Here is a 13401-nt window from a genome sequence, read left to right on the forward strand (position 1 = left end):
TCTCAACCCAAGCAAACCTGATTTTAAATGGGTCGACCTGAGATCGATCCACTAAGCCATTTAATAGCATTTTCTAATTTCCATTAATTGTGACTTGATTAGTAATTACAAGTACCTTACATTCCAGGTATTTCGAATTACAAAGAGCCCATACATAACAAGAAGACAATCCAAATACAATACAATCCTTTTTATTGTTCATTAACTTGAAAAATTAATTACTTGGATAGAAAAATAAACGGGTTAGTGGATCAACCCGAACTTTACTCATCTCGGTAAATGGGTTATATTCAGGTTGGAATTTTCAACCTGACCTAACCAATTTAATTAAATGGGTTGGATGGATCCATTTAATTAAAAGGTTGGAAATTTTGACCCTACTTGTTATTATGGTTATTCAGGTTGGTTTGGTGGATTAAATAGATATTTGTCAGCTCTAACTAAAACTGAGCTTATGTCAGACTATATCTGACCTCATACATGTATATAATGTTACATTCATAAGATACATAAAGATAAGAATCAAGGTTGACCTAGTTAGTTGGAGGCTCTCCTTCCACCCTTGTGACAAAGATTCGATTATTGCTCCTAAAATAGGATTCCCAAATCCCTCCTCCACTTGCAATGATCTTCATCCTACTAAAAAAAAATACATATAGATTTAACATCGAGGAATCCTTCATACAAACAAGAAAACACATCAATTACTAATATTTTGATGGAGACTGTAATATTATGAAAAGTTAACTACAATTTGAATTTAGAATTATATTATCTTAGTTAAAATCACAAATTATATGATCTAAATTTTTCATTATTTCCTCTTAATTCTCATATACTTCCTCAGTTTACTTGCAAACAAGCTTTTTGTTAAGTAGTTTTAGAAGCAAAGTATCATTTTCATTTTTCCCAACTTTTTATCATAGTAATTTTATTCTTTTTTTTAATACATGATTGACCCAATTATGACTCACATGATTTCTTAATTCAGAATAGTGAGTCAAGCCTTTCACAGTGGGGATAAAGTCGAAAGGACAATCTCAAGAAACTTATAGATGGTATAGTTTGAACCTCGAACCTTAAATTCACAAGGTGATATTTCACACACCATCTACGCCAAACAAGTTTGGCAAGTAGTATAAGTCATTGTGATCCTCGTTCCTTTTGTACATACCATACATGTGCATGTTGTATACGGCGTACATAATAGTTGTACCAAGTCCTAGCTTGGGAATTGGGAGAGAACAATATTTTCTGACCTTATAAAAGAATGTGTTGCTTGAGTTACAAGCATATAAACCTCTTAATCAGCTAAAGCTAGAGAATTCCCATCTCCCCGCCCAGATTAATTGCATTAAATTTTTGCACATAACAATTATCTAGGCTTTGAACATCGAATCCAAAGGCAGGACTTTTACATTTTTCGACACAAAATAATAAATAAAACTGCCATTATACTCATATATACTATTCTGTAATTCTAGTACTCCGTTTGTCCCAAAATATAGTTCTCATTTTCCTTTTTTCACGGTAATTTATGCAAATAGAATTTAAGAGGGCTAGCAAAGATTTTTTGTTTATTTAAATAAATATTATACGGGAAAATATAATTTTAGGAGAGAGAATGGAAAATAATTGGTGGAAGAGCATTAATTCTAACATTTTGGTTGAATAAACAAAGAGAAAAACAAAATTCAAGAAGCAAATAAATGATGGACACGATTTTTCTACACAAATTATGAAAAAATGTGGAACTAAATATGGAAATGAGAAGTGTATTTTGGGACACCCAAAATAGAAATGAGAACTATATTATGGGACGAAGGGATTATTATATTACAAAATTAAGTTACTGAGATTGAGTTTATGGGGATTGATAAAAATTACTACTAGGTGAAAAAGCAATGCTGATGTGCAAATTTTATTCACAAACGTGCCGTCTTGGGCGTCCCGGAAAACTAACACAGATTTCATACAAATGAATCAATGACTTCCTCCGCACTTTATGATCTCCTAACTTTTTCTTTCTCTTTTTTATCAAAAATCAAACTTTTAATACTTCATCAGGTGATTTTGTCTTAATATCTTTAATAAGTTGTTTCCATATTTGGTAGGATTTCTGGAAATTTATTAGTCAGTCAGTGCACAACTGAGAAGTGACAAGTAGAAGTAGCAAAAAAAAGAGACAACTTCGGATACACTATCAGATTCATAGATTGATCAACAAATTTTGGCTCCATTGATTTTCTTGGTGTTTTTTCTATCATCAACCTAAGGTGGCTTTGATAGGTTAGTACATTTCTGCTCTTAACTTTTATAGAATCATGTTTTAGGCTTCATATATACATGTAGTATACTTTATATGTTGTTTTCTAGGAGTAGGATTCTCTCAATTTGTTTCATTTTTTTCATTTACCATTTCTAGACCTAATCATCATAAAATAAATTTCCGAAAAACCCCCATCATTTTCCTCAACATGCAAATTTGATCGTTGTATTCAGAACTATTGGAAGTATTGGAGTATTATGTTTATTAGGAGTCTTGTATTATATTATAATAGGATTCCTTTAGGATATCTAGTTCATCAATAAGGTTTATGATAGTAGGTTGTATATATATTTCTCAAACGTTTAATAAGAAGTTCTCTTATATTCTAAACTTAACAAGAACTGCAAATTCTAATTCTTGTAAGGAACTTACAAAAAAGTAAAATGCCTCTTCTCTTTTTATAGGGCAAAGATATTACATAGTACTGAGAGTGAAAGATATTGAAATTTGTGTAAAAAGTCTTGTTATTGATCAAAATGTCATCTACTCCTTGTATTATATGGTAGTAACAACTATGAAGTTATCATAATTGTATACTTTTTACAATAAAAATAGAATGGTTTTACCTCAAAATAAAATAATAAAAGAAAGAGTAGAATGGCTTATGTTAGAAAAAAATTTTGAAGTTAGAATCATAAATTACAGATAAATTAAAAGTTCATTAAATGATAAGAGATTGTTGTTGAGTGGGAATAGACTTTTAAGAATCTATACTAATATATTAAAAGGCGTGCGTAAACGAGGAACGGTGCCACATGGCGATCTCAAGTTCATGTACTAAAGTTTTAACCACTAGATCAAATTTTATTTAGTGTTATCATATGAAAGTACAATATTAATAAATGAAAATTTTTCTTACCCGGGGCATAGCCCGGGCCTAATAACTAGTTATACATACATAGATAGTTCTTTTTTGACAAATAAATGGAATTTTTTCCTTGGATAATGCAAAATTGGGTTTTAATTCCCAAAATATGCCCAAAAAAACTAAAATTCTCTGTGTACCGTCCACGTAGGACGGCACGCGAGAATTTTTTTTTTTAGTAAAACCGCTACTTGCAGTAGCGGTTTACAAGTCTTTTTTTTTTTTTCAACTTAGGTAAAACCGCTACTCGGAGTAGCGGTTTATTATGAAAACTGATATCTGCTTACCATATTTTGCGCAGGTAAACCGCTACTCCGAGTAGCGGTTTATATTTATAAATCGCTACTCGCGCGGTTTATATTTATAAATCGCTACTCCGAGTAGCGGTTTATTTTAAAATTAAACCGCTACTTTGAGTAGCGGTTTTCGTGGGTTAAAACAAAAAAATAATAATTTTCTCGCGTGCTGTCCTACGTGGACGGTAGGCAGGGAATTTTAATTTTTTTGGGCATATTTTGGGAATTAAAACCCACTTTTGCATTATTTAAGGAAAAAATTCCAAATAAATGGTGTTATTAAATGAATAGCTTTTAATGAGTCTTTTTAAATAATCTATGCTATAAACGATCTCATAGAAGTATATACTCTACCCTTTGAATCTCACATCAAGATCAAACAAGAAAATTATACATTTCTATTTTTATAGTTTCTTGGACCAAAAATTCAAAGACGCAAACAAGAAGTGGAAGGAAAAGAAAAAAATAAAGTTCAAAGTCAACTTATTTTTCAGATTTTTGGTATGATTTACTAATTTAGATAGATAGTCCATGATAGCAAAGAGATTACTTTGATTAGTGCACGTTAACTAGTTCAATTCCTCGTTTTTGTGATTCTAAATCCTCTTAAAATCGTCAACGTTCTCCGTGTCATATGATCACATTCACGTGCAATTCTTTTACAATAAGGCATCCAAAGTGCGTAATCTAGTCTAGGATATGACATACCAATAATGTGTTGATTTTTTTTTTTTGAGAGGAATGGCGTGATGAACTTGATTCCCTTTCTAAGTGCTAAGATGATGAGTTTCTCACCTTCTTTTAAGCTTAGGTAATTACTCTTCCAAGCTAATACTCCCTCCGTTTATTTTAATCTACACACTTACATTTTTTATGTATATCAATGCAAAATTTTAAGGACATATATTTTTAGTTTTGTATTTTTAAAACTTATAAAAAGTACATATTAATAAAATACATGTTATGATGAATCTAACAAAATCCCACATGACTATATTTTCATCCGCGTATAAATCACAAATGATGGTCAAAGTGAAATTTGTGAATAGTGTAAAATATCAAAGTGTAACAATTAAAATAAAATGGAGGGAATATGAGTATAGGTGAAAATTTTCGCATAATAACTGTACTGTTTAGAGGTGGAATAGATATAGTACACTTATGGACAATTCTCTAATAGCAAAATTGTACTAATTTCTAATCACTTATTTTGAATCATTTTCTCATTTTTTTTTCCTTCTTTACTCCTTTTCTTCTTCATTGTTTATCTTACCTTTAATTTTCTCCCTCCATTGTTTCTCATACCTCCGAATGTCTTTGTCTCACTCCTCCATTATTTCTCATTTTTAGATTGAAAGTGAGCAGAAATAATTAGAAACAAGTAAAATTTTACTCATTTGAAGAATTTCAAATAAATATTAAGTAGAAAATAGTCTTGGGTGTAGCATAATCATGGTACACTCAGATTTACTATAAATTTTATCGTTGGCTTGTTGTTTTGGATCACTTCACATACAAGATCGAATGACATCTCGAAAATTTTTGAGCTCAAAATTTCGGGTTCAACTTCAATGAAGACGCATTTGGGTTTAAAAATTGTAATTAAAGTAAATACCCTGGTAATGTTGCAAAAATTATAGTTAAGATTTTGCAAATAAGTAAAAACCATTTATTTATGAGTGTGCTTCAGGTGTAATATATTATACATACCTCATTGTTTATCATGCATAATGACATAAACTTCAACAACAATGACATGAACTGTACAAAAATAATGACATGAATCTCTAGTCATTTTGTCATGTCATTTGAGTTTTTTTGGAAAAAAGCTATATGATATAGTGGTGGCTTGTGAGTTATTACACTATAAATTATGGTGTAACGGTTGCACCAAAAAAATTGTGTTTATTTATAGTGCAAATGTTTATTATTAATTACTCATGTGTAAAAGTAAAATAGCAACATAAATTTCGAGCATATTCACGAAATTTTTCGAGTAGAGTTTAGTTGTGCTATTCATAAAAATCATGAGTCGACTCCTTGATTAGTTTGACTGAGAGTGTTTGGTCCAAGATTGGGTAAAATACTACTCACACGGTATTTATTTTTATCTTTTTCATTTGAAATATTGACATTATTGTTTATAGTTAGAGAATTTAGATTCTTCTCAATATATTAGAAAAAAAAATTATAATTATGTGAAGTCTTATTTGATTCATTTGAATGAGTATATTATTAATATTTAATCATTATAATTTTACTAATATGTAAAAGATATTTAAGGTTAAATAAGTGCATTGGCAAACCACCGGTCCACCGACCAGGCGACCACCGTCAAATAGAAAAGATGATAAAATACAAAAATACAGAGAAAGTAGTTCAAATTTATTGTAAAGTGAGCAATTGTTTATGGAGATGGAACTTGGAAGTGATTAGCTTTAGCACAAAGAGAATGTATTCAATTAATATTAATATATATATATAAAGGAGGAACTTTTCGGGAGCATAGAGCGCGCCACCTAGGATTGTCACGTCATCTTATTAATTTACAAATAATAAAATATAGAGATAATATAGATAATAAAATTTAGAGATAATAAAAAATTATTGCCACGTCATCTTATTAATTTACAAATAATAAAATTTAAAGACGTCATCTTATTAATTTATAGATATAAAATTTAGAGATAATGTAGATAATAATAAAAATTTAGAGAGATATAATGACGTCATCTTATTAATTTATAGATAATAAAATTTAGAGATGATAAAAATTTAGAGATAATAAAATTTAGAGTTTGAGAGATAATAAAATTAATTAGAGATAAGTTTGAGAGATAAGACTTTATCTATTTCAATATTTTTTATTTTTTTATTAGAAATATAAAACATATTTTCATATTATTTCAATTATTTTATTCTGTTTGCGCTTCAATTGCTAAGAAATATCTACTACAACAATATATTCAAATGATGAGAATCGAATTTGTTTCAACTGGAAAAAAAAAATCAAAGGAAACCTCATCAAAAATATCTCATGGTCATATCCCAAATAAATTATCTAATTGCAACGCCATCTTATTAATTTAGAGATAATAAAATTTAGAGTTTGAGAGATAATAAAATTTAGAGTTTGAGAGATAAGAGTTTATCGCTCTATGGCTATGATTCACTCTACTATAAATATGCATGTTTAGCTAACAATTGACCATTTCCATATACTTACAACACTACAACTTACAACAATGGCTCACTAATATTCTTGATCCAAATTATCACGAGAAGCAAGAAAAAGCCGTCGAACGATAATTAACCCAGAATTTATTCAAGGTTATACTCTTTCATACCTATAATGGTATGAATTTTACTAGCTTTATGAATCAACTATGCAAATCAGAATCTCTTATGCAATTTCATAGCCAATAATCCATCTAACTATTAACATAAAGTAAAGGTAATATTGACAATTAAAGTTGTTTTTTTTTTTACTAAAAGTTGATTGGTCCAAATAGATAGTTAAAACTGCCCAAAGTGGTGATTATTGCAATGGAAAAGGAACAAATAAAGTATGTAAATCAAATCGTGTTGAAAAATCTCATTTTACAGTCACACAAAATCAATAATGTTAAGAAAAAATAACAAAAAAAAATATAAAAAACAACCCATGCAACGCACGGGCTTCAAAACTAGTTAATATATATATATATGTATGTATGTATAGGAAACAACTAGAATGAGATAATTATGCAATACTTCATCTGTTTGTTTACCAAAGTCAAAGATTATTAAAATATAATTATGTGTGATCTTATTTGATTTGTTTCTATATGTATTTTTTAATTAATTTTTTTTTGAGTTTATATCTATAGGTAAATTATAAAGACAATAATGGTCATATTGGTACATGATTTTTTTGGAAGATCTTGAAAATACAACTGACTAAAAGTATTGAAATATCAAAGAGTAGTATTCTTTTTTAAAAAGTACCTTAATCTTTTTTTTGTGTGTGACATAGGCTGAAGAAAGAAGAAATAATTTAAATTTCTTGACATGAGTGAAATGGCTGAATCAGTTTATATTTGAATTAGATATAGTAAAATTTAAGTGTAAAAAGTGATCAAGATAGGGAGATGAAATTGTCAGGGGTAAAAAATGTAGAAGCTACAGTATAGTAGAGCACATAACTTACCTTTCATATTTTTGACACTGCAGAAAGATTGCTTATTTGCTTACATTTTTTTTGAAAAACTTCAGTTTCTGCAGATTGCTCTGAAGATTTATTAGCAGTCTCTAGTTTCAAGAGCTGTTGCAACAATGGAAACATTTAGCCAGTCATCTATACTATCAAGTCCTTACTCTTCACCTAATCTTAGTGCCTTACTCAAGATAAAAGTCATATCATGGTAATCCTATATTTTGGACTGTATGTCAGCTTATAGTTCCAGAAAATGTACATGTATGTATTTACTATTTACTAAAAATGTTACAAATGTTTTTTATATCTATACCAGGAGCCAAGAGACTGGATTACCAGTAACTGTTCGTGTTCGTGTTGCAGATAGATCCTTCAACTTGCACAAGGTAAGCAAACTAGAAAAAGAAAGTTTCTTAGAGTTAGAATTTCTTTTACATAAGTTGAAATTTTCAATGTTTTTCAGTTACCACTAATATCCAAGAGTGGATACTTCAAGAAACAACTAGATGAATGGCAAGAAGTTGATCTTCCATCAAATTTTCCTGGTGGCTCAGAAACATTTGAGATGATCGCGCTATTCATCTATGGCTCTTCCACATTTATCGATCCTTTCAACGTTGCTTCCCTTCGTTGTGCAGCAGAATTTCTTGAAATGACAGAAGCTAACAGCTCTGGAAACCTATGTGAACGGACTGACCTTTACTTGAATCAAGTAGTATTACAGAGTTGGGATGATACCCTCATTGTTCTACAAAAATGCCAAACTTTGCTCCCTTGGTCAGAGGAACTTCTTATTGTGAGCCGGTGCATAGAATCCTTAGCGTTTATGTCTTGCATGGAGATACTTGATCCTGAAAGGAAAAGGAAAAAACCAATTGTGTCATTAGAAGCTCTTGCAAGCCAACCATGGAACAACAAATTATTAAAGGATATTGCAAATGATCAAGATCATGTTTGGATTAAAGATCTAATTGCTCTTCCATTTGGTTTCTTCAAAAGGATTATTGGGTCATTAAGAAGGCAAGGAATGAAGGAGAAATATGTAAGTCCCATAATTGTGTTTTATGCCAACAAATGTGTTCTTTCCAAGAAAACGCGCCAATTTTGGGAGTGTTTATGTGACAAGGACGACAATGATGATACTAATGTCCATAATAATACAACGAATGATGAAAAGGTTTCAGGATTATTACAAGGAATCATTGATTTGTTGCAAGTAGGAGTGAAGATTAGTAGAGTGATTCCAGTTGGGTTCTATTTTGCCTTATTAGCTAAGTCTCTTGAACTTGGAGGAACAAGTAATGAAAGAAAGGAAAAGTTACAAGAGCAAATTGTACATCTTTTACCTTTAGCACATGTGGAAGATTTTCTTCTTCCAAAGCCAAGAGAGTGTGTTAGTACTAGTATGGAAGTGAGTGTGATGGAAAGTATATTTTCCTCATATGTTTCGTCGAATGTTGGATTGATGGAGCAAACGCCTCCAACAGGCAATGCGATTGTGGCAGAATTGTGGGATTCATATCTCTCCTTGATAGCTCATGATCCAAATATGACACATAAGAAGTTCATGAATTTTCTTGAGATAGTTCCCTTATCCTACAGAAATAACCATGATCATCTCTATGCTGCGATGAACACATATATCCAGGTAAGGATACATATAAAAAGTTCATTCTCCGGTGTTATATATCCTTTTTATGTTCTTCCTATTTTCATTTTGCACATTTTGTCCATTGAATCTTTAATTACATATATGAGTTAAAGCTACTGAAAATAAATTAACTTACATGAAAATACCAACTTACATTAATCAATCTATGTACAGAAACTTTTATTTCTAACAAAGTAAACTGTTCATTTTGTTAACAGGCACATCCACAACTACCACAGGAAGAAAAAAACTCAGTCTGCAAGTACTTGAATTGCCAAAAATTATCCCAAGAAGTATGCATTGAGGCAGTGCAAAACGAGTTCATGCCGCTTCGATTAGTAGTTCAAGCACTCTTTGTTCAACAACTGAACACACAACATGCCTTCAAAGAATGTTCTGAGTCATTCAGGTTTGCATATTCAAGGGAATTTTCAGGAAGTCTTTCAAGTTCAAGATATCAGAATTCCAAAAGCCAAAATCTAGGAGATAGTGATGAAGGTGAAATAATGATGATGAAAAATCCTTTAAGTTGTCTACTAGAGAATGATGTAATGTTACAAAGAAATACAGAGATAGTCACAGCACGAAAAGAGTACGAGTCTACAAGTTTCAGGATACAGAATCTTGAACAAGAACTTGTAACACTTAAGAAGAGTTTATGTATGAAGAATATGGCCAAAGAAACAGAAGAAGTAAATCCAAGTAAATTGACAAGTTATGGATTAGAAGGAAGATCATACAGTAAAAGGAGGAATATTTCAATTGGACAGGTAACAAGCTGTATTGGGTCAGTTAATTTTTCTACTCAGAGGAAGTATGCTGGTAGAATACTCAAGATCTTTAGAAGGGTAACTTTGTTTGGAAGACCAAAACTTAAAAGAAGACCTAGTGTTTCAGGTTCATAAGCAAAAAAGTTTGACAATGAAGATGAATTAATTTTGCTTGAATTGTTGTAATAGTGTTGTATATTTATTGTTAATGGAAGACTTATCTTGCTCAGGGTAAACAAAAATTGCTACGAAGTTTTTTTTTTTTTTTTTTTGGACATCGGTAAAACTTACAAGAACAAAACAAAACAAACAAACCAACTACAGAGTGACCATAGGTATATGTTCTAGGCGAACATGATTGGCCAGGTCATGCGCCCTCTGAACTTGTTGACGATTAGCTTTTATAATTCGACACCATTGGAGTTGATGTCCAAGGGAGCGAATGTCGTTGAGAGTTCATGCAATCGAGATAGGTTGTGTGTCTTGATGAAGTAAACTCCGGACCAGTACTTCAGAATCGGTATAGATCAAAATTTGGCAATAACCTCGAGCTTGAGCCCAAATCAAGGCCCCCAGACAAGCCTGTGCTTCAGCAACCAGTGGTGACTCAACATAAATGCAGCCTCCTTGTCCTTCTGTAGCTTGAGTGGTAACATGATCCGCAATCCAGGCAATACCAGCAAGAATAGAAGATTTCTTCCAGGAACCATCCACTTGTAAATGTAACTGTGGTACCTCGCAGAAAGCTGACCCAAAATGTGCAAAAAGGAAACCAGGAGGACCTGGAGCCCCATGCAAAGAGCTAGGCCGAGGAATAGGATTAGTCGTAAAAGTGAAGTGCTGCTGAATGCCCTTATCCTGGAATGAGCGAAGTAAAGCCAGATCAGGTATTGTACCGTTGAAAACCTTGTTATTTCGACCCTGCCAAATAGCCCATAAAATAGCCACAAACTCGGGAAGACGAAGACCGTTATATCCATCCTGCTGGTAGAAATAGTGTATCCATGCAATGAGCCAATCTTTAAAGGCCACAAGGGGAGTAGCGTTGGAAATAATACATAGTTTGCTAGTTTGCCAAGCAGCAGTAGCTAGCGAGCAAAATCGGAAGATGTGTTGGCTTGTCTCAGGTTCCAAGTTGCAGCTTGGACACTTATCTGAAATGGCCAGACCACGGTATGAAAGGTTAGCAGTTGTGGCTAACCCGTTGTGGAATAATTTCCAGAGGAAAATTTTCCATTTCGGCATGATGCGCAATCCCCATAGAATCCGAAAAAACTTCGAATTGAGAGGGGGAGTCATGCTGTAGATGTCGGTATGTCGAGAAAGCAATCTTCCCACTCTAGTTGGATTACACGACCATATGACCAGGCTACGTGGAGGTAATCTACGAACTTATACTCATTTAAGTGATCTCAGAAACCAACTTATACCATTAGTTATTATTATATTTAATCGTTTATTTTCTATAATGTATTTTCTTCATTTAAGAACCGTTAGCTAGTGCTCCTGATTCTCTGTTGGTTGTTGCTCCGCGAAAGCGTTGAGGTTGTTGAGCTTTGGGATTTGGAAATATCTTATAAATTGAATTTGCAAACAGGGTTAAATCATTTTTCGCTTTAGCGTTGTCCTATTTCCAAAAGAAATTCTGCCGGATTTTCTGTAGATATTTATGGGAATAAAGTTTGAGAATCAGAGCGTAGTTGCAATAGTTAAATAATTTGAATAGAGTTGGGAATTGAGTTCCACACTCTCCGATGTAGTTTGGTGAGTTCCTACGAAGTTTATATTGAGGGGAAAAATGGTAAGAAAATTATCTATATTTTCTCCAATCTATTATTATTGGAGTTTTTTGTGGGGATATACCAAGGTAATAGGGCATTTTGTGGGGATATACCTCACTATTTTTTTTTGTGGGAATATACCAACCTAAATTTAAGTTTTGTTAAAAGGTATCAAAATTACTATTTCCGGCGAGAAAGTCAAATTTTCAACCTTTGACTTGATAGAAACTCGTGAGTGAGCCACAAATTGACAGTGAGGAAGTTGGAAGAAAATGAATGTAATAGAAGCAATTGAATATCACACCCTATACAAAGAGTAATTAAGCAAGTCAAAGGCCGAAAATTTGACTTTCTCGCCGGAAATAGTAATTTTGGTACCTTTTAACAAAACTTAAATTTAGGTTGGTATATCCCCACAAAAAAAATTTAGTGAGGTATATCCTCACAAAATGCTCTAATACCCTGATATATCCCTGCAAAAAACTACTCTTATTATTGCTACAGAGACATATGATTTAAGAAAGTCATGTGAAGAGGATAAAGATATAGATAGATAAAAAGTGAGACATATATGTGATAGGAGGTAGATAGAGAGAAGATATTACTAAATAAAGAGACGTTGCAAATTGCAATATTAGGGCCTATTCTCCCCCGTTTATTTTCAGTTCAGTTCAGCTATGATCCAATCAGTTCAGTTCAGTTCAGTTCAGCTCAGTTCAGTTCAGTTCAACTCCATTCTTTAATAACCATTTTGTTAAATATTATTATTATGTTGGTATAATTTATTTTACTAATTACTCTTATTATTATTATTATTGTTATTATTATTATTATTATTGTTGTTGTTGTTGTTGTTTCTATATTTTATTTTGTTTATTATAGCTTTACTCATTATTATTATACTATTATTACTAGGAGGAACATGGTTTAGGTCAAAGCACAAATAAAACCACGTTTTTAGCCCATAAATCAATCAAATCGCGTCAAAACGATTTATGATGTAATTTTCGCGATCCAACCCAATAATTATTTTTATTACAAAATATTATTATATTATTAAATCTAATTGTTAAAATAGTAATATTAATTTACTTCTTAGATATTATTGTTATTATATATCATCATCAAGTATTAATATATTAATACAAATAATATAAAATAATTATTATAAAGTCGTTTTTAAGATAAAAAAATATTTGTTTAAGATTGTCTCAAATCCTATGTCCAAAAAGAAATTTTGGTTCCGCTTCGACCAACGTATCGAAATTTGCATTCCTTACTGGTTCTCGACAGCGTCCGTTATCCAAAAACGTCGTAAAGTAGGTAAAAAAAAGTTACGTAAATTCTCATTCAAGTACATTCCTCATGAACGAACCGTGAAAGGTGGGGCCCACATAAAGCGAAAAATAATGAAAATTTCAACTCAAAAAATATTACCTTTATTTTTTATAATGGAATAAACATTAAAATGATTTTTCTAATACAAAAAAATAAAAGATAAAAGCAAAATATAA

General features: G+C 31.5%; 2 protein-coding genes across 2 annotated transcripts; one reads left to right on the plus strand and one right to left on the minus strand.

The window, feature by feature from the left end:
• Positions 1-2152: 2152 nt before the first annotated feature.
• Positions 2153-10651, plus strand: LOC104884370 (BTB/POZ domain-containing protein At5g48130). Its single transcript, XM_048635291.2, has 5 exons — positions 2153-2289; positions 7745-7893; positions 8002-8071; positions 8149-9333; positions 9555-10651. Exons 2-5 carry the CDS (start codon positions 7805-7807, stop codon positions 10239-10241), a joined length of 2031 nt encoding a protein of 676 aa, XP_048491248.1. The 5' UTR covers positions 2153-2289; positions 7745-7804; the 3' UTR covers positions 10242-10651.
• LOC125492725 (uncharacterized) lies at positions 10563-11351 on the minus strand. The gene has a single exon (XM_048635439.1). It carries the CDS (start codon positions 11349-11351, stop codon positions 10563-10565), a length of 789 nt encoding a protein of 262 aa, XP_048491396.1.
• Between the last annotated feature and the right edge of the window lie 2050 nt (positions 11352-13401).

Source organism: Beta vulgaris, chromosome 8 (assembly GCF_026745355.1).
Source record: "Beta vulgaris subsp. vulgaris cultivar EL10 chromosome 8, EL10.2, whole genome shotgun sequence".
Lineage (NCBI taxonomy): Eukaryota > Viridiplantae > Streptophyta > Magnoliopsida > Caryophyllales > Amaranthaceae > Beta > Beta vulgaris.

Bases quoted from the DNA above. Each gene is read 5' to 3' on its own strand.
- LOC104884370 (XM_048635291.2), top strand. From the start codon at position 7,805: ATGGAAACATTTAGCCAGTCATCTATACTATCAAGTCCTTACTCTTCA. The intron at 7,894-8,001 runs GTAATCCTATAT...TATCTATACCAG, and splicing joins AAGATAAAAGTCATATCATG to GAGCCAAGAGACTGGATTAC. The intron at 8,072-8,148 runs GTAAGCAAACTA...AATGTTTTTCAG, and splicing joins GATCCTTCAACTTGCACAAG to TTACCACTAATATCCAAGAG.
- LOC125492725 (XM_048635439.1), bottom strand. From the start codon at position 11,351: ATGCCGAAATGGAAAATTTTCCTCTGGAAATTATTCCACAACGGGTTA.